Source organism: Lepidothrix coronata, unplaced genomic scaffold (assembly GCF_001604755.1).
Source record: "Lepidothrix coronata isolate B3197 unplaced genomic scaffold, Lepidothrix_coronata-1.0 Scaffold6, whole genome shotgun sequence".
NCBI classification, from domain to species: domain Eukaryota; kingdom Metazoa; phylum Chordata; class Aves; order Passeriformes; family Pipridae; genus Lepidothrix; species Lepidothrix coronata.
In genome coordinates, this window is record NW_016690186.1 from 6,659,140 (window position 1) to 6,683,378 (window position 24,239).

Here is a 24,239-nt window from a genome sequence, read left to right on the forward strand (position 1 = left end):
TGTCTTGTGTTTTGTGCTCACAAGGCCCACAGGAAAGTCTAGACACACACACACAAAAAAAAAGAAAAAAACTGCATTTATCATAGGCAGTTTATCTTCAAATATATCAGAAAATCTGTTCTTTTTATTCTGTGTTCTTCTGTGACTAGACTGAATCACGACTGTTACACAAGAGTCTGTTCAGCCAGGTCTATCTCTTCTGTTTCCACCTGGAATAAATTGCATAAATTTGCACAGCATTGTCTTGGCTTAGGATCCTTAAGTATGTCTTAATTTTGCAGTGGCTGTATTGAAAGTTCTGTTTTGAATGAATTCTGTGTGTATCTCTCTCATTTGTCTGTATATGTATCCAAGGATTTATTTTCTTTTTCCCTTTCCTATAATAACCCTGGTACCATGTTGTGCTGCTGTCATGCTTGTCTGCATTTTGTGAAGAAAATGTTTTTTATCAGTTTTTTTTTTTTCCTGATGGAACGCCTTTTTTATTTCTGTCAATTCTATTACTGTCAATTTAAATTTAAGGGGATTATCTTAGCCTCGTAATTTTGTAATGCCTAGACAAGGTATTCAAAGAACGGTAAAAGATCTTGAAGGAAAGTAGTGTCACTTGAATTTTGACTTAAACTGTGTCAGCTGTACACAAGTGACCTCGTGTTGGTCATTAATGAGTTTGCACTGTATGGTGCAGTCAAACATAAAGTAACAATACTATTTCTGCTTGCAGCTAGTATTTCTCTGACTTATCTAGAGTCAGGTAGACCATACATGAAATAAAACAGTAATTTGAAAAGACTCGAGTCTGGAGTCCCGACTGCAGCTTAGACCCAAAGAAGCCAAGTTTCTCTTCCTCTTTTGTTTTTTCCTTTTGTGCTGTTGAGTTTTGGTGACCCTGCAAGGATGGGTGGTTTTTGTCTCATTGAGAATATGGTTTAGGTAATCAACCAAGAAGATATAAGTAATTAATAATCATCTGTGAGCCTTCACTAATTGCCACTAAAAAGTATTCCAGCACTGGATTTTTTTTTTCCTGATCATTGTACTTATTTTAGCTCACGAGGAAAAACATGTAGAATATGTACTAATTACTCTTTGCTACCATGCGTGGATTGATTACAACACTGAAGTTTTCCTATGGTGTTGCAATGTTTTAGGTAAACTTCCATGCTCAGCAGTGTCAAGTAATTTCCTGTATATTTCTGATTCATTTTAATACTAGGGGTCCTTCGTTTATTTTTAAGGTGTGTACACACATTCAGTGGATCTAGGGGAAACATGAGGCATATTTGGAGAGATGCTATAACAAGATGTATGAATGACCCAAATAAGAGGTATCTTCAAATAGGTGAAATCCTGATAGTTCTCTTGATATTTCCCCCTCTTTATTGATAATCAGTTAATGATTTATTAGCATGTCACCTTTTCCATTTGAAATGTTGAAAGCGATACACAGAAGGAGAGTATCTAGATGTTACCCATCTAGACGTTACTTTTACCCGCAGGGACACCCTTATGATGAGACAGACATACCGCCCTAGCTTTTTGAGTTCTCTGCTTTGTTATGGGAAGCACTACTGTGGCCTGCCTGTGAAATAATCTGTACTAGCCTGCACCAGTCACCAAGTGCTTTTTTTTGATTTTTAAGGTCAGATATCTCTGTTTAAGAATAATAATGATAAAAACCTGAGGTCTGACTAGATTCTATTAAGCTGCCATGCCAACTAGTTTTCTGCCTGAGGCCTACTGGACATGATCCAGTGATAGTGTAATCCATGGGATTTATGATTTTTATGGCTATCTAACCACATCAGTGTAAATACTGCTAGGCTGTCTCTGCTGTCTCTTCCACCCCCTTTGGCAACTGGCAGGTTTCTTGCCCCTGTTAGGTACAAAAGCACAGTGTTCAAACAAATAGAGTATTTTTTCACCGTTACCATTTGCTGAGGTAACGAGCATCCCTGTGTTACACGATGATTCTGCTTTGAGATCGGCTGTGCCTGCTGTTTGCTGTGGGGATGCTCATGCAGTTGTGCCCATATCCAGCTCTGTTGGCTGGAAGGTTCTCCAGGTTCCCCCCTGAGATAACAGCATTCATCTTTTAGGAACGAAGTGACATGCAGAGCTTCTGCGGTAACTAGAGTATGACTAAGGACCTTTTAAAAGTCATAAAGAATAATTGCAGCTTTGGAAAATTAGACTGTAGCATGCCGAGAGCAATGACATGTGAGAGAGGGACAAAAGCCACCACTGTTGGACAGACCAGACAGAGGAAGGAAGGAAAGGAAAATCTGTACTGATGTTTGTGGAGGATCATCGTATTCAAATGTGTGCTGGTTTGTGAAGCTGAAAGGCAAATTTAGGGAAAGTTGTTCCCTTTCCCCTCACAGTGTCCATAGCCACATGGGAGGGACTGCAAAATGTGGTCCCAAGCAACAGGTGGTATTGTGGGGTATGCAGCAGAATACAGAATATTGAATGTTCTTGCATCTGCTTCAAGACATTTCTTTTTTAAATGGGAGGCAAGGAATGTTGACCAGATCACTGCCATTTTGTCAGTGCTGGGAATTTTTGTTTGATGCAATGCAATGCAAATACAATATTCACTTCTGCCTGAGCAGTCCCATAATTTAATGAGAAACCACCCTATTTTTATTTTATTGTATTTCTTTTCATAGTAAGAAGTGACATATAGCCTAAAAGCGATATATGCTTCTTTCCTATGTTCTGTTGTTGTTCCTAAACCCCTTTTAGTGTGGGGACTTAAGCCACTGTTTAAAACTGCTGAGCGGTTGCATTCATGAAACAGATCATCAGCTCATTTGAAAGTATGCACCCTTTTGATATTTCAGCAAGTTCTGCTTCTTTACAGAAACTCCAGGAGCCTGCATATTTATTTATGTAGTTCATTTGTTTATTTTTGTAAAGACAGCCCTCCAGTTATCCTTCTGCCTAGGTGTGCTTGAAACCTGAGCTGCAGCCTGAAATTAGTAAAGCTTTGGCACTTTGGTCAGGAGCACAGTTGAAAGTGGGAACAGGAAAAATGAGAGCATCAGGGAATAAAGTAAGTTTAAAAAACTAGAAAACAGAACACCTGAAGAGATGAGGAGGAGGAAGAAGAAAGAAAGAAAAGCTAGGAAAAAAGCTTGAAACGTGAAGCATATAAGAACTTCAGGCCAGGAGCAGTTGGCAAAGGGGACATATAAAGGCATCTATTCTCTGTTCTCGCTCTACTTATTGCTAGCAAGGGAAAAGAAACGGGAAAAAAAAAAAGAGAAAGCTAACTTTTTTTTTGCATTTTCTAAAGATAGACTAAAAGGCAAAGCTGCTTATCTGGTTTTTACTAGATATTTAAGTCATTACTGTAGCTCTAAAACTGCCCTTTAATTGCTGCACCATAATTGTAGGTATTTGTTTCTTACACTGCTTAAGGTCACATAAAAATGAATAGGGGTAAAAATAGGTTTCTGTTAAGTGCCTCAATTTTGCAACTGTTTTCTGCTAGCTGTCTGCAGAGACAGTACTTTCCCTTTAGTCTCCTGGTTCGGCTGTTAAGTAGATATATTTTTTAATTACCAAGTTGGATTTTAACAGGTGTAGTCAGTTGATGCATTATGGGTATAAGAGATTAGTGTTTAATCCTTCTTTTTATTACTGTGTAGAATGGTATACTTGGGAAAGTATTAAAGGTGCATTGCGTACTCTCGAGTACAGAAATGACATTTATTACTGAGTTTTCTTTCAGCTAGCATCATTTAGAGAAAGGCTGGCGTAGAACTCTGCAGGGGCCTATAGGCTGTTCTGTAGTGAAACTGCCTTAAACAATACAGAGTGGAAGAAAAGGGAAAGAAACCTTTTTATGTTTTAAAACAAAAGCAGTTGTCGAAATATAAGTACTTCCCCTTCTTGAAGATGTTTATTCTCTTTTTCTGCATTTTATTTTTTCTGAACTAAAGACAAAAGGGGTGTGAAAGCGCGGAAGATCTTTGTGCCAGCGAGTGGTAGAGGCAAGGACTGAAAAGGGTCAGTGAATCAGATATAATTTGGACTCTGTTTGAGATACCAGTCCTGTGTTTTGCTGATGGCTAGTATTCCCATACTGAAAAGCTGCAGAGGCATTTCTATCGAATAGAAAGAACATTATCCCCATTTTCATTCTGGCATGCCTGTTACGACTTTGTTCTGTAAATAAAAAGGATTATGGGAACTGGAAACTAGATGGCATTTTATTAAAGAACTGTGTTGAGTCTTTCCCTGTGAATACAGAAATTGGGAAGTCTGGTGATAGCCACCTGTGAAAGAAAATACTTTAAAAATAGGCATTTGTGTTTGAGTTATTAGGGTTTATGAGGAAGAAGTCCTGTTACGTATGACAGAACTTTAATATTTCCCAATTGTACCCTGCAACAAAATACTTTAAAAAAAAAATCTCAGTGTAATTATAAAAATTAAGAACGAAAAGAAAATGTTGCAGAGATAGGGAGAGTGAAGTCTATGTCCACTATCGTTCTGTCATGTAGGCTGCCAGATTGCTTTAAAAGTATGTTATTTTAGGAAATGTGCATATTTATCTATTTAGAACTAGTAGTCTGGGGAGTGGGGCAGGAGAGAGAATTGCATTGAATCATAGTTATAGTAACCAGCACAAGTTATTTTTACCAGCATATCATAAAACTTTTCATGAAACTTTATAGCTTTTGTGCAGTATACTACTTACTTAACATCCTAATTCCACAAGGTAAAGTCATATATTAGTACTAGGTTTTACCTAATGCCTGCTGCAGATCACTCAAACTGCTTTCAGTTAATGAAAAAAGCATACAGTATGAATTAAACTGAAGTCTTGCATATCACTTTTTCTTTTAATTATTGTTTTCCTAACTGAATAGACAATAAAACAAACAGTACAGCATGGAAATATAGGAAGTTAAGCTGCTATTAGTCAGATCATGAAACACCTAAAGTTGGTTAATAGCTTGAATGTATCCCTAGTTTTATCTCAGTTGAAACCTTTTGATGTGATGCTTTTTTCACCTCTTGTGAGCTTCATAACCTGACTTTCACATGGCACCAGGTTTTAAAGCTTTTGAAGACAAATGAAATTAGGAATTAGAAGCAAATGGCCATATTCGGCCCTCAGTAAGTGGCAAAACTCCAATTGGGTTTGTGTGACCTGCTGAAACAGCCCTCTACTTGGCATGGGCTGGGGTGGTAGAACGCAGTGCTCAGCACAAAGGCAGAGATCTTCAAAAGCAATTACTGAATTAGCAGACTTGCCCTTCAGGAAGTGGTGAGTAGCTGCCTTTTGACAGCCAGGCTTTCTTTTGAAGTGTCGCAGGTTGGTTACTCCAGAAAGGCTCAAAATGAGTAATCTCTTTGAGATTTTTCTGGATGGTCTGGAGTACAGGATAAACTAAGTGCATGAATATAAAAGTAGAAAAGAAAGGGAATTAAAAATGAAAGACTAGAAGAACCTTTTAGAAACAATGCTGGTGTATTGAATTGTCTCTAAAGAATATAATGACAAATTGAGTAACTATACCAATAGGAAAATGGCCACTGCCTAAAATAACCTGATTATATTCCATATGTCTTTTGAATCAGCAAGTAGCTAGTTTTCTCAGCTTACAGCTGAAAACAAGACATTTTTTTGGCTGCTGTAGACCACCCATGTATCAAAAATCAAATATTAAATAATTGTTTTAAGCTAGTTTCAGGAAGTTCTAAAATCAGATCCACTTTAAAGGTGCTGCTGGTGATGGAAAAGGCAATTTAGAATGTAGTTCAGTTCTTTGTCATTGTAACAGTTCACTGTGATGTCAAAACCCCACTTCTCTTGAAGGTCGTCTATAATTGTAGTAAAGGGTGTCTCAGGGGCATTTCACATGCCACTCCAACAAGCCATGAACTGAAATACGAGCATGTGCACTGTTTTAGTAGGACTAACAGATCATCTTACAGATACAGAAGTAACCAGTCTGAATAAATTACTAATTTATAAAGTAAGGGGGAGATTATGTGAGGGTTTCTGTGTAGTTTTCTCCTGCTTCTCTGTCTGAGAAGACTTGTTAAATACAGAGTTCTTGGAGAAAGCAGCGTTCAGATATTAAGTATGCAAATAGCTAGACAGTTCAAGGAGAGTGTTTCCATATAATTTCTCGTTCTATCAAAGGTAAAAGTGGTGTCTAATAGGTAGTTGTATCCAAGATACTTTCTTATTCTATTTATTTTGTCTGCTGCAGAATGATTCCGAGTGGTTTAAATACCCTTAGGTTTTCCATTTTATGATGAACGGTCTCAACTGTATTGCTGAAGTACATGTGTTGTTATCACTTGGCATTCATTGCAATTTCCATAATGTCCTCTTACTGAGCCTTTGCCTTCAGGTCAATGCTTAGGCATTGAGAAGAGCATTCAAGAGGAGTAACACCATTCCAGCAAATTTCCAGCAGGAAGCACACTTGTTTGTTTGTACGCATGTGGATGTTATCTAGAAGTGAATTGAATATTTTCAAAGCACAAAAAATCCAGATGGCAAACTCAGTGCAACTTGTCTTGCAATCAAAGCAAGTAAAGAAAATGCAGTATTAATATTCTATATTATACACAAATATGTTCATGAAAAATTTATGTTAATAATATAGCCCATTATATAATTTTTTGCTCAGTCCTTGCTTGGATCAAGTAATTCTGATGTTATTTGCCTAAGAGAAAAAGAGCAGAAGCAAGGTGTTGAAGAGTGCAAACCAACATAAGTAGCTGAAAAAGGTTTTTTATTGTCGGAGAAATGGTTCTAAGTAATTGAAGATTACTAGTCAGGTACACGAGGTTAGACTTAGACATGTATTTTGTAGATACTATGAATCATTCATTTCATTAGACCTGAGCATGAGTGGTAGAGATCTCTAGTGCACTTTAAATGAATTTGCATGTCTAGTTCTTAACGTTTTGTACACTACATATGTATGCATATGTTGTAATTACTTCCATGCAAGAGTGTTAAACTGAGAGCTTCCTTTCATACCACGTAGCTTTAGATTTTAATTTCAGAATGTTGCAGTCAGAGGTTCTCTTTTATTCTTGCTTTAGTAATATATACTTGTCTTGGGTTTAGGACAGGAAAAGACTCACAAATTAGGATACTAATGGGTTTTTGTCTTAGGGTATAGTATTTAATAATAATCTTATACTAATAAGAAATAAAATTTTTCTTTTGTTTGAAGACTCTAGTTTTATAAATCCTTGTGCACAGCCGTATTTTGAGCCTGGCAACTGATTGGATTTACTCCCATGTTGCATATTACTGCCTTGATCTGACTAAAGGTATTCTCTTTAAAATTGAAACAGTATATTTCCTATTATGATTTAATACTTTCTATGTCTTTCAGATAATATACTTTTAAAAAGTAGATACTTTCAGAAGATGCACAAGATACTCAGATGAGAAATACTTAAAAATCCACGAGTTATTTTTACAGATTGTGATACTCACATCTGATCATTTATGCAGTGTTATTAAAAACCAGTAAAATCAGATAATTAATCTCTTTCTGCTGCATACAAAGTGACTAAGATTCTGCATAATGTATCTTGTTAACCTTCTTTTTAAGTGAAAAGAATCCCTGTGATTGATTGGTCAACATAAAGTGACTTATGGAAAGCATGCCTCCCTTTCCTGTGGTTGTTAGAAAGAACATAGTTGCAGAAACAGTCATTATCCACAGTACAAAAAAAATATCCCTTGTAGCATTTCTGAAAAAAAATCTTTGCCTAAAAAACCACTGTCAGAAATCACTCTTTGTTCATACTAGTTGAACACTGAAAAATGAAGCAAAGTGATCTGAATCAAATTTACGAGACTGATAACCATGCAGCTGGGGGGAGAGTAGCTACTGCACAACCTGTACTCTGCCAAGGGAATTTAATTATAGATGGTTATACTTGAGTATAATTTGATAATATGTGCTCCTTGCAAAGGGAGAATAATTCTCACAAAGCATTGACAATTTTATACGTTTTTACCAGGATACTTTCAAAGGAAAGGGATTTTCATTGAATTTCATAATTTACTGTTGCCTGGAGGAGGAATATCAATGAAGTGGCTAGCGGGGTGTTTTTTTCTTGGTTTTATATTTTTTGTTGCTGGAGTCTATATGTAAGAAGATGGGAGAGGAAGGAATCCTCTTCTTTATGAGTTTGAAAATCTAAAATGAATAAAGTATGTTACTCTGTAATAGATGGATAATAATTTTTTATAAAATATGGCTGTGATTTCTTAATCTTTTGGACCTTAATGGCTGATACTCATTTTAGCTTTTACCTTTTTGCAAAACAATAATGATCAAAGTTTAGATTAATATTCATTGTCTTTCCCAATCCCTACTTTTCAGAAGTAAGTCAGAGAAGAGCCAGAGGAGGATGTGGCTTGCTCTTCATCCTTTCAGTCAAGACACTCTTTTGAAGAGCAGATTTTGAGAGAAGTCAACAGAGAGGTCAACAGAGGCAATTGCTGCCTGGCTTTATTTGGGGGGGTTTTTTCGGTGTTTTTAGTGTGGTTGGTTTTTTTGTTTGATTGGTTTTTTGACTTAGTCTCTCAATGTGAACTGTTTCTGAGGGTTTTGTTCGTAAAAAGTGATGGCACTTCAAGGATGCTCAACTTCCTTTATTACTGGAATCTGGGTGGTCTGTGCCTCAGAAACCAAGTACAAGTAGCGCTGTTGGTAGACCCGTCATTAACTTCTTAAATAATTAAATGTAGTACCTTTTGAGTAAGCTCTTCTTGGACATCTTTTTATTTTTGTGCTAGGCAATACAGTGTGTCCAGCTCTAAAAGTTGGACAATCAGAATTACAAAATTAGGACTGTGGTCATGATTTCTAGGTACTGCAATAGCTGTTTTAACTGGTAGTTTTATATCCTTGTCTTAGAATCATTCCTTTTCTCAGTTGGCTGTTGCATTTCAACATAGTATTTCAGAAAGCTGACTCAAACTGCAAGGCTTATTTTGAAAAGAATAGGTCAACATCTGGGAGCTGGACCTTCTGCCTGTCAATTTTCTCTTCCTATTTGAACAGCAAAGCAGAAGTTCTGTCACCTTCTCCAAATCCTGCAGACCTGTAGCTTGTAGATCGTAGGAAAGGAAGTCATTGTACTTGATGAATCAGGTAGGATGGACTTGAGGAGCCACAGGGATTGCTTAGAGAGTAATATATCTGAAAACTTACGTGAGAGGCTGAGTGTTAGAATTCAAAAAAGCACTCTCTTTGCTTATGAGGAAGACCTGAAGCAACATCTCCAAGAAGGATCACAGGAGGAGCCCTGCTGGTGAGGCTTCAGCCTTTTACCCAGGCAGATTGTTTTTCCAGCATTCAGTGTTCTGTGGACATGGCATGCTCTTTTCCCCAAAGTGAGGCTGGCATTTCACAGGGGAAGACCTTCAAATTCTGCGAGCCATCTGGAAAGAGCAGTATCCTTGCCCAGTCCAGCAAGTTCATTATTAAGAAGGTTGATGCTGTATCATTTATTTGGAGAAGTGCTGTGCTTTGTCTCGTTTTTGTGCCTGCTGGGCCCTTCTAAAGTACTAAGTCTTAAAGAAAGACTTAAGTCTTTTCTGTCAGGAGAGGGCAAATGGGGGATCCTGGAAAACTGAAAGAATGCAATAAGGAAAGAAATTCAGTCTGTCACCTGAACATCATCTCGGTCCTTGAAGTTCAAATACAAAAAAGTATGATTCTTCTTCTCAGTAACTTCCTGGAAACAGTGCATTACAGGAGAAAGTGTATGATGCATGACATTTAGTAGTGATTTTTCTTGAAAGGGACCTTTAGGTTTTGCAGCTAAATAGTTTGTGCATGGTTTAGCACAATATAAAAAGTCCAGTAACTGAAATGAGGCATAAAGCGTCATTTCATCTTCACTATGTGAATTTCAGCACAACCTTCATAATGATGTTTTGCATTTCTGTTTCTCATACAATCAAAATATTTCATAATGCCTTGGAAACATTAAAGAATGATCATTGATTATAAAAGCACACTTCCATTTTTTTGCTTATTATTATTTGCAGTCATCCAGAAGATAAGTGGTGGTGAAAAGAATTGGGTAAAGAAGGCAGTATCCTGTTACCAGTTCTGTTTTGTGCACTTTGCATCATTATCTATACAATTGGTTTTACTGACTTCTTGTTCCAATGTGCATCTTTCAGACATGACAGAAGGAAGAAGGAAGGGAATTAAACAAGAATAGGTAACTCCTAAGTAGACTAATGGATATGTGTAGTACACAAAATAGCTTTAAAAAATAAATAAAAAAGGCAAGGTCTTTAACTTAGGTTTTTTCTGTGAGGTAAGTATTTACTGCCTCCCCCATCTTGTTGATGAGGGATGAGGAAACAGCCCCAGCACTCCTAAATAACCTACCTGAGATGACACAGCTGGATTGCAGGCTGAGCTGGGCACAGAACTTTATCTCTTAACAGATTTCTAGATTTCTGTCATACCCCTATTGACAGGGAATGTTGTGTTTGAAATCATGGTTACAGTGTAATTAATTTTTTGGGGTGTTTTTACTGAATTGACTTGACTGGATCTTTATGAAGCTTGAGGTACAAACCCCTGCAGCCATCCACTGAAAACCAACATGGAAGGAGATGGTTTTCTTGCTGGTGGGGGGGGTCGATCTTTGTGAGGAAGGCAGTCTGTCTAAACTTAAAATCTCTGCCTAGCAGTCCACAGAAGAATACCATTGTTAGGTGGACTGACCACTAAAGTACGAGTCTTAACTCATAATTGCTTGTGATAATAGCGGTTACAAGTTAAGTATTTCTGCTTTTGAATTTGTTCTTAAAGCATTGTATGTCACACTGAGTTCAAGTGGGCCGCTTTTTCATTTTTTTTTTGTTCATCATTTTGTGTCTGTTTTACAGTGAGGTTTCAAAGCTGTGATGGAAACAAAAAAATACACTTTGGAAGCAGTGAGCCGGATTTCAGAGTAGGTGAAGATGGTGTCATCTATGCAGAGCGAAGCTTTCAACTTTCAGCAGAGCCCACAGAGTTTGTTGTGTCTGCTCAAGACAAGGAAACCCAGCAAGAATGGCAAATGAGAGTGAAGCTAACCCCTGAACCAGCCTTCACAGGGGCTTCAGAAAAGGTAGAACAGCAACTAAATACAGCATGTGTAAATGTAGTTCTACAAACAGGCATAAAAATAGGGGTTTGACTCTGCCTGTCATGTACCTCTCCATGAACCAGCGTATTAATGGACACCTGGTGCATGCAAAGCTGGAGCTTCAGAAGGAACTTCTGTAGTCTTACTCTGTAGCTTTGCTAAGGCATGGAAAGACATGCCTGTTTAACTGTATAGGATTCATTTATGTTTGAGCTTTTTGTTTGTATAGTTTGAGATTTATACCTGAATTTAAATCTCACACAGCCATTTCTTTATTTTAAATTTCTTGGAAGTATTATAGCATTTATTCAAGTGGTTAAATGTAACCGGAAAATAAACAAATCTGTGATAGAATGCATCAGTCACATTTATTAGATGGGAGCTGTAGATTTACAGCAGTAAGTAGGAAAGCAGTTCTGGCAGGGAATATTGGCTTTGTCTTGTCCTGTCATAATCAAATTGGAGATTGTATTAATTATTCATGATTCCAGCACTTACTTGTTAAGGAAGATAGTCTCCCTCTGCTGGAAGCTGCCATAGGATAAACCACTTACTATAACAAAACTCAGACATAGCAATATGCAATTAACAGTGTCTTTACTTTAGGAAAGCATATTAGGTTGTCTACCTCTTTCTGTTATATTACTTGCTGCCTGCTGTTTCTTGCCTTCTCTTTTAAAATGCTTAGTTTACAGATAAAGAACAAAATTTATTCATAGATTAACATTCCTGTAATAGGTACACATTAAAGATTTAAGCATAATGTCAAAATAGACAATGTGGTTATGCAAGACAGTTTTCCTGAGAACACACTGGAGACCAGTGCTGTGTAATCCTCATTTTTTTGTTTGCTTACACAATGATTGTGTTAAATCTGCTAAGGCGTGTTTTTAACAATGGAAATATTGTCATTCTGTTCGTGGAAGTGTAGTAAAAGAGCAGATGCTTAGATATGCCAGAGCATGCCCTGTTCATTCCAAAGACATGGTTCAGGTATCCTTACCATCAACAGAATGTAGAGTAGCAGAACTTGGCCTTCAATTGGACGTTTGTTTATACTTTGTGACATAGTCAATTAAAATAAAAAAAAAGTTTTTCTTTTAAAATATTTGGAAAGCATTTTTGTCGCCCTTTCTCCAACCTTAGGCATGCTAGCTCTGTGTGCTGTCATGCAAAGGATGAAATGACTGCAGATACAGAAGGGAATAGGAAGGGAATGTTGACACCCGGCAGAGATTAATGCCCAATGTGTAAAGTGGGTCATCTACTGCATCCATCATGGTTGACATAGGTTTAAAATAATTACAGCATTAATTCTATGGGATTTAATAGGGTCATAAATATTTGAGACATTCCTTACCAGTTTGTATTAAACTTCTCTCGGAACTCAAATTATATTTTAGAACATCCAGATCTAAATTTAGTGTACAGTAGCACATTACCTGAACTGAAGTTCTAGCTAATGAGAAATACATAAAGGCATACTATTAAATTTGCAAAATATTAACTACTTTTCAGAAATTTCAGAATAGTTTACACAGTAGTGCCATGTTATAAATGGTTTATAATTCCCTTTCTCCTCCAAGTTTAATAAGGAAAAAAAGGAGTTCTTATAATTTTGTGGTGCAGTTGTAAATAATATTGGTTATTTTCATACTGCACTGTGAATGCAAATAAAACAGTTCCATGAACAGAGAGGAAAGAAGGCCTTTTAGTTAAATATGTAATTGTATCTGAGTTACTTTATGATGTCTGCTAGTAATTCTCCTTCTAACATGGGCTTAATTTTATCTTGTACCTGGGAAAGGACCAAAGGAAAATTGAAGACATCGTATTTCCACGGCAACAATACAAGCACAGCAGCCCTTTGAAGAGGCAGAAGAGAGACTGGGTTATTCCTCCAATCAACCTACCAGAAAATTCCAAAGGACCTTTTCCTCAGGAATTAGTTAGGGTAAGGAAGTTAATGGGAGTGTGGTTTCAGTGTCCCTCTGAGAGCTCTTGAAGAAATTTTGTGTAAATGCTGTCTTGTTCACCGTCCAGATGTTTATCGGAGTCTTTTGGGCTGGTTTCTTTTCGCTAGCTCTGCATAGCATACTGGGCTGCCTCTAATTTCCTGGGTTTTAAGTTGTCCCTATGCTTTTGTACTGGTGCAAGGTGACCTTGGTTTGAGTGGTAAGTGTGATGACTTCCTTAAGTGAATAAGTGGTGTCTCTGTTGGTTCAGGAGTCCTCCAGTCTCCTGTACTGGAGTTCTCTGCCTGGGGAAGGGTGTGGGCGTGAGCAGGAGTCCAATACACCAGGAGGAAATAGGATCTGATGAGGTGAGGACAGCAGCTGTTCCACAGGACTTTGCAGCCCAGACATGGCCATTGCAAGAAGCCCAGCACCTCTCCTGGGCTGACTTCCAATCCTAGTACTGGCTGGTCATGATGAATTCCTTGGAACTTGGCAGAGCATTAGCCCAAGTTGCTCTGGGCTAATTTTGCCCAACTGCTCTGGCCCAGTTTTGCTCTGTTCTGTCAATGTATGTGCTGGTGATTCACCTGCTTCTCACAGATGTGCTGCCCTTCAATTTTTTCCTTAAAAGATGAAACAAAAGTTCAGTCTCTAAACAAAAATGGTAAACTTCTAAAGAGCTTTTGCCAGTAGTGGAAGACACTCTGTAGCTTTGGTCTGGGAAGATAGAGGAAGAGGGGAAAAAACAAAACAGACTTTTTATTTCATATATAATTTTATGATAGTATATGTTTTCTGTAAGATCTAAATAATGCTGCTTAAGGTAAGAATACTTACTTGTTTTGGTTTAATACAATTCATTCTATTATGAGAAATAGACAGGGATATTTTCAAGTTCCTAAAAATTTATTGACCAGCTTTCTAACAAAGGGTGCTTTTGAAAACTTCAAGCTTTATACCAACTCTTATACCATTTCCAGAATAATTATTTTTACAAGTTTAGCTTAAAAAACGAGGAGAAAAAAACCCCAGAGCTGCTGCTTGCCTCAGCAGCCATCCCACCCAGAGGTTGTTTGTAGCTAATGTAATCTTCATTTTTTTTTTTGACGTGTAGATTAGGTCCGATCGTGATAAAAGCCTTTCGCTACGGTACAGTGTGACGGGCCCAGGCGCTGACCAACCTCCAACAGGCATCTTCATCATCAACCCCATCTCAGGACAGCTGTCTGTGACAAAGCCTTTAGACCGGGAACAGATTGCTTCTTTTCATGTAAGAGTTTAATTTACCATAAATCAGATTATCAAATTGAAGATGAACATCTGCTTCAAACATGACTTGAGCAGCCAGCATTTAGTTTTCTATGAGATATGATTCGAAGAGTTTGTAGCAGATTTGTATTTACTGAAGTTAATAAGGCTAACTCTTACTATATTTAAGCAGCTTAAATGCATTAACATATGTAAACAGTTATTAAGTGTATTTAGATAAAGTAATTTTAAAAGACTGAAATATGGATACTGTAGCTTATATGTCAAATACAGGCCATTGATCACAGTCTCCACTGAATTGTATACTTCTCAAAAGTTTATTTTTAATTCAACAACTCAAATTAGGATGTGACTGCTATAAGAATTGCAGCAGCTGTGATTTGAGAAATGGATAGGAAGAATAACGTACCGATTTTCATTTTAGGGGCAAATCTAAGCATTTTAATGGAATTGTAAATTAGCTCTGTCAGCTTATGAAAATGATAGTCTTTGCGCTAAAGAAATTGGCACTGTAGACCACAGATTCCAGTATTAGAGGAAAAGGAAGGTTTCAAGGAAAGGGACCAGGCTGTGACCTAAAGTTGTCTGTTCTTTTGAGAAACCATGCTGAAATCACTACAGAAGTTGCGCAGCTCCTAGAGAGAGTTTTCCAGCATGTTGTGGATTAAAACGCTCCTTGCCTTGTGTTCCGGGAAGCCCTTTGAGTGCTGCTCCCAAACAGAGGACACAGCAGGAGATGACAGGGGGAGGAGGGGAGAGGGGGGAAAGGCTCTCTCAACAACAGCTCTGGCATCAGTAAGATTTTTACTGAGCATTTGACATTGGTGATTCAAGATTTACTGGCTTGGGAATTTACATTTATATAAGTCATTTACAGAGTGGTGAGTTAATAACGCTGTCTTGCTCCTTTCTAGTAGGTTTGTAGCCATAAGATATGTGTGTGCATGTATATATGTATAATGGGCATCAGCAGGACTGCTATAGGAGAAAGTTGCTCTTTTTCCTATCAATTGCCACACTCTGGCCTAAATACATAGGTTTACATTTTCAGAAAGTACTGTATTCCTTTTTTTTTTTTTGCTCTTGAATTTAGGATGTCAAAGTTAGTTATTCAGCTCTTTCTGACAATCAGGGCATTAAATTTAAGTATGTCAGTAACTTTTAAACTCAGTCCATAATTTAGCTTCAGCTTAATTTTAGAGTAGAATTTCAGTGTGTTTACGGACAGTGATTTATCACAAACCCTACCTTGGTATTTTAGATAACACAAATTTATTGTCTATGTTTTTTCTGTGCATTCATGTCTATCCAATATATGTGATATCAGTAAAGAATTTTTGAAAGTGTTCCTTCCCTATCAGTTGTAAGATGTTTCCTGTTTAATATAATTCTGTGTATTTTTTAGAGACTGTATTCTAATGGTCATTATTAAAAACAGAATTATATATGGCAGTGGCCACTGGTACTAATCATAATTACATGATCTAAGATAATTTTCAGCAAATTAAAGAAGTTTGCAACTTAGGATACTTTAGAAGTCTGAAAAGCATTTCCATTAGCAAGTTGAGAACTTAAAAGTTCGATATGAGGGAACAGTGACAGATAAAAAAATACACTGAGCTAAAAATGTCTGGCCTGAAATTTCCTGTCACCATTATTATATCTGTTTGTGCAAATTCTAATACTTTTAATGATTTTTGCAGCTGAGAGCACACGCAGTGGATGTAAATGGAAACCAGGTGGAAAATCCTATTGACATTGTTATTAATGTCATTGACATGAATGACAATAGACCTGAATTCTTACACCAGGTTTGGAATGGGACAGTCCCTGAAGGATCAAAGCCAGGTAATACATGGGCTTTTGGGAGATGGGGGTATCATTTTGTAGTATCATATTTACAGTATCATTTTGAAGGTGATGAAGGTAGTGCCTTCAGACCTTGTAATACTTTCAAAGGTGTCTTAGTGTGAGGAGCAAAATCTCAGATACTATCTTCTTATTTCACCCTTTTAAAATTCACTTTTTAGCATGCTAAGATTCATTTCCAAAAGACGAAATTGCTATATACGTAACCTAAAGCAGGAAAGGCTTTAAGATTATAAGTTTTGGGTTGTGGTTTTGAAAATCCTATTTATAATGTCAGAATTCTTACATTTATTGTTATGATAGACATTGACGTTCATTTAGTTGACAGGTCAGGGTATAAGAGACTTCGGAAATGTCACCAAATCCAGTTCTAGTTCTGATTCTCAGAGGCTTTTGAAATACTGGGATTTGAAATCAATGTCATTTGAATTCTCAAGAAAACCTAAGTGTTGTTCAGATCTCATTAAAATTCTAATCAGCTCAGACTAAAGTTTGCAGTATGGCTGAAGCCACTTCCTTAATTTGTCAGTACTGCAAAATGAATTTTTTAGAAAGGTTAGTACAAGAAATGGGTTTTCTCACTTCACAGTGTTGACTTGGCGTTTGAGATACATCTCAAAGACCTTTGAAAGAGTACTGTTTATATTGATTTTCAGTCACTATCAGTATGTGCACCAATTCTGAACATTAAGTATATTTCCTTTGGCCCAGTTAATCACATTTGTATCTAAACATGAGATGCGTTGTTGTTACAGAAATGTTATTTGTGGCAGAATTGTAGGATTTCATTGTTTATGGAGCTTCTTCACTTATAAGCAAATCTGATATTTTATAAACACAGAGTATTTTTATCTCCTCTTATGTATTTTAATTACTCTGTTGGTGAGTCTTGAGTTTAGTTAGTTTGTTTTAAGTAAGGCAGGAATGTGTAGAGTTTACCAAAAGAAATACATGCTTTGACCATTGCTTGTAAAGTGATCTTGTGTAATCTGAGTGTAAACTGTTTATATAACATCAATTATTTATCCTGCTGCTAGGAACCTACGTGATGACTGTTACTGCCATCGATGCTGATGATCCCAATACACAGAATGGGATGCTGAGATACAGAATCTTGTCACAGGCTCCGAGCAGCCCTTCTCCAAACATGTTTACAATCAACAACGAAACCGGTGATATTATCACTGTAGCAGCTGGGCTTGACAGAGAGGTATGGCAGGTCTTATTCCCATAGGCTGGGTTTCACTTAATTAATCACTTAATTCATTAATCTACTTAATTAATCACTTAAAGATGCACATCTTGGGGGCGCAGGTGGATGAGAGGCTGGACATGAGCTGACAATATACACTTGCAGGTAGTCATATCCAGGGCTGCATCAAAAGAAGGTTGAGGGAGGTGATTCTCCCTTCTATTCTGCTCTTGTGAGACCCCTCCTGGAGTGCTGCATCCAGCTCTGGGGTCCTCAGTACGGGAAAGACATGGACCTGCTGGAGCAAGTCCAGAGGAGGGACGTGAATATGATAGGAGGGCTGGAGCACCTCTTTTATGAAGACAAGGGGAGAGACCTGGGGTTGTTCAGCATGGAGAAGAGAAGGCTCCTGGGAGACCTTATAGCAGCCTTCCAGTACCTAAATGAAGCCTACAGGAGAGCTGGAGAGGGACTTTTTATAAGGGCATGTGATGGTAGAACGAGGAGAAATGGCTTTAAACTGAAAGTGGGTGTGTTTAAATTAGGTAAAAGGAAGAAAGTCTTTACTGTGAGGTTGGTAAGGCACTGGAACAGGTTGACCAGAGAGCTTGTGGATGCCCCATCCCTGGAATTGTTAAAGGCCAGGTTGGATGGGGTTCTCAGCAATGGTGTAGTTGGAGGTGTCCCTGCCAATGGCAGGGGGGTTGGAACTAGGTGATTCGTAAGGTTGCTTCCAGCCCAGACCATTTTATGATTCTGTGAAATATTTCTCCCCCTCCCAGTCTGAACTTCCTCTCTTTCTTCACCTTTTTGTAACTAGTCACTATCTTAGACCCAGAGTACAAAAACCCAGGGGAGAGAAAATTATGTTAGAGGGGAAAATTGGACCTACACATTCTTTTTCATGTAGTCACCCTTGGTTCAGTGGGGTCATGGAAAGGATCTTGTGCCATAAGCCTGTTTGCTTTTAAGGAACAGATACACACTAAAGCAGAGCAACGCAATTAAAAAGCTCAGGCCTTGGTGCTAAAGTGGGAGTAGCTTCAGACCTTTCCTCTTGATGAGCTCTGTGGGCAAAGAGGAGATGGAAAGTGAATTCGGCTATATGGTTTATTTTTTGTGGAAGCTTCAGGGAAGCTTTTGTGCTCCTCTGTCCTCTTCCTTTCTCTTCACAGAGAGCTAGTAAATATTTTAAATCTTCTGAATTCTGTGTTGCTACATTTGCAGTAATTCCCTGATCTGAATTTTGCTTATTGAAACATACCAGGAAAAATGTTACTGAATTTAAAATTTGAAAAGCACACTTCTAAATAAAAAACCAGTCAGCACTGGAAGCTGCATAGATATGAACTTGACTCAAGGACTGGAAACACATTCAAAAACTTTGGGGGGAAAAGAAAAATTAAAAGAATCTGTCAGTAATTCACTGCTACATGCCAGGCAAGTCCCATTCTGTCTAGACAGTTCTTCAGTGTGCTCACCACCAGAGAAGGGTGCCAGATCCACTGCTCTAATTCACCCATCTGTGAGGTTGGGAATAAAAATATTTCCCTCTCAACTCCAAATCTGTCACATGGACTAACTGTTCTTTTGAACCACTTGAAAACTTCAGAGGAGATAAGCATTATTTTATAAACAAGCTATAAAATCCAAACAAGTCTTGTTTCAACTTCTGTTTTACTAACCTCATTTGAGCTCATTAAATCTGAAGGTTTTTTTAAACTGGATTTGCTGTTCATTTTTTAGCTGTTTGTTTATAGTTATTTGAAATAACTATATATTAGAATAAAAATGCTTTCTGATGTTCTGGGTTGGCTATTAATATTCTGATGCATTTCAGTTTGAAAGGGGTAATCAGTAGATTTGAAAAGCTAAACAGACTGTTAGATATTGCAATTAATTTTTTGAGGTTTTATTAACATTTGTTCTATTTAAGTTGGTTTTGAAGAGAAGGGATTTGAGGAAGGGAAAACCCTGAACTTTACAGTGTTGTCTTATTAAATTAAAAAAATGATGGGCAGCTTTGCCCTTGTTTTTAAAATCCCCTGGTCATCTTTGACAGGTGAACTTTCAGAAGGACACAGCGATAATTCTTGAGTTTTATCACTTAGTGACTAGCTCTACTGGAGGGATTTAACTTGGAAGAAACCAGCTGCCTGTGGAGCTTAGACCCTCATTAACAGTTGGAGAAGCCTTGTCATTTGCCATTGGTTTTCCTGATGGATCACTCCGCTGATACTCAAATTAGTATATATAAACATTTCTCAATCATGTTGAATAGTAATGATTAATGTTAAATCATTCAAATATTAAATTAGACTAATATGAGATAAAATGGGTTTCCTTCCCAAGCCATTGCTTTGCTTCCTCCATTTCCTGAGTCATTTTGTGGAAGTCAATTAAATTAAAATGACTGGGAGTCTAGAAAGCCACATCTGAATTGAGCAGATTGCTGACAGTGGGCCAGGGAGTGCCCTGTTGTCCACGAATCCCAGCTGGTCTGCCCGCTTCTACCATTCCGCCCTTTTCTCCTAAGTCTTATCTCTCTTTGTAAAACTCTAATTAAGGTCATAAAATACTAGACACAATTTTAAATTCTTAAATAATGTGACACATTATTTATGGGACCGTAAGTGTTGTAGGTATTAAAAAAATAAGAGTGGTTCCTCTGATAGCATTTCTCATCTGCTAGTATTTTAGATTAACATTCAAAATGCATTATCTGTGCTAACATGCACAGGAGGAGAGTAGCTTAGGTAAGGAACTCAGCTTAAGGCAGAAGAAATCTTTCACTTGTTATCTCAAAAGGTGCTGTTTTATGAGATCCAACTATTCTTATTTCTTCCGCTGTTTCTGTGGAATTCACTTCAGCGTTAAAACATCTGCCTTACTGCTGGAGGTGCTGAAGAAGTCAGGGAGGGTACTTAAATTTACACACTGACATTCCTGCCTCACGTGAGGTTAATTCAGTGAAGTGCTCTTTTATTTGGCCTGTGTCGAAGTGGAAAGATGTGAACTGATGAGGTCTGTGTTCTTTCTTGAAGCTGCCAGTTCATTTTTGGATGTGTTGCTGCTAAGTGTCTGTGCAGACTGCTGACACATGCTCCCCAGCTTATTCCTGGCTGCTTCTCAACCCACAGTAAAAAGAGGAGACCCACCTCCCCCCGTTTCCCCATGCTTGCAAAGTTGTGTGCTTGTTGATTTCTGAAATTTCATTCTCAGCAGTTGATTTTCTTTATGGGAGTGCTGGGAAGAGGGGAAAAAAACAACCAGGCAACCAAAATCACATATGTGCTGTCTTTTGGGCCACTTTGTGGGGAAAGCTTATAGTACGCTGCTTCTGTTGGAATTATGTAAGAAGACTGTAGGGAAGTTGAGTCTCCGTGTAATAATAGTAGGGTTTCCATAATGAAATTTGCTTCTTGGGATCAATGTGTTAAGACCCAGATGAATCAGAAGCACCTGCTGTTTCAATAAAGTGGAATCATATGGCAGTGAGATTTGCTTCAATACTGGTTTAGATTTTATTGCTTCACCATAAGTAAAGTATGTTTCTTTTCCTGGATGAAAGTAGTAAAAGTATTTTTTTGATTCCCTCATGACTGCTTCTCTTGTTGGTGTCATGAAGGAGACCTTTAGGATGTTTATTTAAGCCTTTTGAAGGTCAGTTTGCAAGTATATTTTGCAAACCAGAATTCATATACGTATTTATGCATTATTAAACATATATACTGCATTTCTGTATACATGATGCTAGTCTTGCTTTTTTAAAGAACCGTGGGGTACATATTTAGCAATACACATTGGGGGTGTTGTGTAAAGGTTTATTCGTGAAAGAGGGCATGAGCAAAAATTATCTTCAGTGGGAGATAAAGATTCATACAGCTTATTTTAAAAACACTTTCTGTTCAGTGACTCATATTTGCTGCTTGGAAGTGTGCATAACCATTAAATCTCTCACGTCTGTCATACTGTCTGGCCAAAAAGAAAGTTAGATATTATCAGTGGTATTGCCCTTGCTTATTTTTTTGTATCAGTACCTGTAGTTTCTTTTTGTAAATGTGTGATTCTTGAGCTGTCCTGCAAAGGGCCAGGAGTTGGACTCGATGATCCTGATGGGCCCCTTCCAACTCAGCATACTACATGATTCTATAAGTTGTTTGCATGAGAAGTAATGTGTCATATACCCAATTCTTTAGACAGTGGGAGAAAATAAAGTACCAGATTGGAAAAAAAGATGCTTTTCTTGAAAAAAAAACCCTTTTGCCAGAAGGTTTTTGCCAGTGTTAGTGAACCATTCATGAAAGTGATATTTCAAAGTAATAGCAGCTCCTTATGTTGGTGTGTTTTCTTTTGGGAAAAACTGAATGATAACAGTTCTCTCAAAGGGAGGAAGATGAACTGGTAAATGAAGGAGCATGGACAATATTTGCATGCAGTGAGTTAAAAGAAACTTTTCAGCAACTCTACACAGAAAACATCTTTCTGATTTTTTTTTTTTTTTTAATAAAACCTTGTCCATGTTGTTTTAAACATCTACCCAGTCTGAGGTCAGGTCTCTGCCAGGCATTTCTGGTGCTTGAGGGACCCTGGCCCTGCTCCAGCTGTGAGCAGGGAGCGAGTGCCTGGCTTGAGGACCGTTAGCGGTGGCGCACACACAGGGGAGAGAGGGGGGCCATGGCTGCCATATTCGGCCAGGGTGTTTAACATTTATGGAAATAGCCTGTTTGGTGCTTCCCTCCCCCTTTTTCCCAGTGCCCTCTGTTAGCTTTGACATCTTTGGTTTCCATAGAGATCTCAAGAAGTTACAGCAGTGGTTTTATACTTGGGCTTGGCTGAAACAAAACCTTGGCAGTTGTGGCCGTTTGGCTGAGAAACCTACCTTGGCTCAATGCTCTGAAATGCTTTTGAGGACTTGCACTGTTCTAGTATAAACTGCACTCTGGTTCTTTTTTCACCATTTGAAAAGCGTTGTTAAACCTGTGATCATAGTATTAACTGTATAAAGTGGTTTGATTTTTGAGAGTAGGAAGCAGTCAGCCTGTCCTTTTCTTGGCGATATGTGAAAAAAGTCAAAGAGTAGTTCAGTATACCTAGATGCAACCTGGTGCTGTATTCCTGTGACACAAACTTTGTTCCTGTTTTGGGTGATGTTAACTAGAATAAACAGTATGATAGGTTCTATTGCTTAGCGAAGTACAATTTTGGGAACACCTGCTGTTCTATGGTAATGTTAGTTTTGTCTAAAACTTATGTTGTCATCTTGTGTTTTAGAAAGTACAACAATATACATTAATAATTCAAGCTACGGACATGGAAGGAAACCCAACATATGGTCTTTCAAACACAGCAACTGCTGTCATCGCTGTGACAGATGTCAATGACAATCCTCCAGAGTTCACTGCCATGACTGTAAGTACAGGATGGGAGTTACTGAAGGATGCATATATTTATAGCCATTCTCCACTTTTCTCATTATATTCACAGACAGTAAATATTTATTGCTTATTAAATACTACGCTGGCAGGCAGAATTGAAATATGTGCAGAGTATATATCACTTAGATACAGTATTCTGCTTTGGTCAAAAGGCAAAAGGTGGCAAGGGAATCAAGCCATCGGTTCTCTGAGTGGCCTCAGGTAAACTTCATTAGGTAAATTGTCAGAGCTCCAGTGAAGAGAAATGCACTCCCCCACTTTGATGAATATTCAGTATGAGAAGCTTTCTCATGCTTCTCCAGACAAGGTAGAATGTTTTCTTATCTTTTGCAGTTCTATGGGGAAGTGCCAGAAAACAGGGTAGATGTGATCGTAGCAAATCTGACGGTAACAGATAAAGATCAGCCCCACACTCCTGCGTGGAACGCAATGTACCGAATGACTGGAGGAGACCCGACAGGCCGGTTCACCATCCTCACTGATCCCAACAGCAACGATGGGCTGGTGACTGTCGTAAAGGTAAGAGATGCTCATGTTTCAGAGAATTAAGTGGGAGAACATTGAAGGGGGGAAATGTGAATTCCTGAGGCCAGCATGAATCTGAAAAGAAAATGGATTGGCATTGTCTGTCTTGTGGAACTTTGCAGTCTGTTTCTTCGAGTGTTACCTTGCTTACACTGTCTGTAATATTCCAGCTTATCAGTTTTAAAAATCAGGCTAGGTTATTGAAAACGATGGATTTTGAAGCTTTATTTGCAAGAAGTTAGAAATTAGTCTGTGAAAAAGCATTTGTTTAGCATTTTTTGCTAGTCTAAAGGAACAGTGTCCTACCTCGTGGCCTCCAATAGTAGTCATGCTTGTTGTCTGCACATTTTATGTCAAGATGTTCCCATTAAGGGACAGATATAGGCAGTCAAAGAACAATCAGGGAGGAAAAAGTGATGGGTGGGAGGCTACTTCTACAAGAGACATCTAAAGAGTGGCTATTTTTAAAACCTCATTTAAATACCTTTTATGGAATAACCTGTCTATCTTCGTTCCCTAGCCAACACAGCTCTGTGTTGAGGGGTGGCTTATTTCAAGTGATAATAACAATGTGGTTCTATAATTAAACTACCAAGCAGTAACAACCTTTTCTCATGGTCTTCCAATAAATGTCTCATCTCTGATTTGGCCTGCTCTGGTTTTGGCCGATGCATTATGAAGTCAAATGTGAGAGGCCAGTATTCCCATTTGGAAACTAAAACATTCACTCTTTTATCTTTTCTTTTCTCCTTTTCTTTTCTTTTCTTTTCTTTTCTTTTCTTTTCTTTTCTTTTCTTTTCTTTTCTTTTCTTTTCTTTTCTTTTCTTT

At 37.9% G+C, this 24,239-nt stretch overlaps 1 protein-coding gene across 5 annotated transcripts in view; it reads left to right on the forward strand.

Moving 5' to 3' along the window:
- The window catches only part of CDH2 (cadherin 2), a 119,512-nt gene that overhangs the window by 68,704 nt on the left and 26,569 nt on the right, over positions 1–24,239 (forward strand). For all 5 annotated transcript variants that reach the window (XM_017832884.1, XM_017832894.1, XM_017832913.1 and 2 more), the window contains exons 3-9: positions 10,919–11,142; positions 12,968–13,114; positions 14,233–14,388; positions 16,091–16,235; positions 17,294–17,466; positions 22,723–22,860; positions 23,220–23,405. In XM_017832884.1, the coding sequence (XP_017688373.1) occupies positions 10,919–11,142; positions 12,968–13,114; positions 14,233–14,388; positions 16,091–16,235; positions 17,294–17,466; positions 22,723–22,860; positions 23,220–23,405 (1,169 nt within the window). The remainder of the gene's footprint in view (positions 1–10,918; positions 11,143–12,967; positions 13,115–14,232; positions 14,389–16,090; positions 16,236–17,293; positions 17,467–22,722; positions 22,861–23,219; positions 23,406–24,239) is intronic.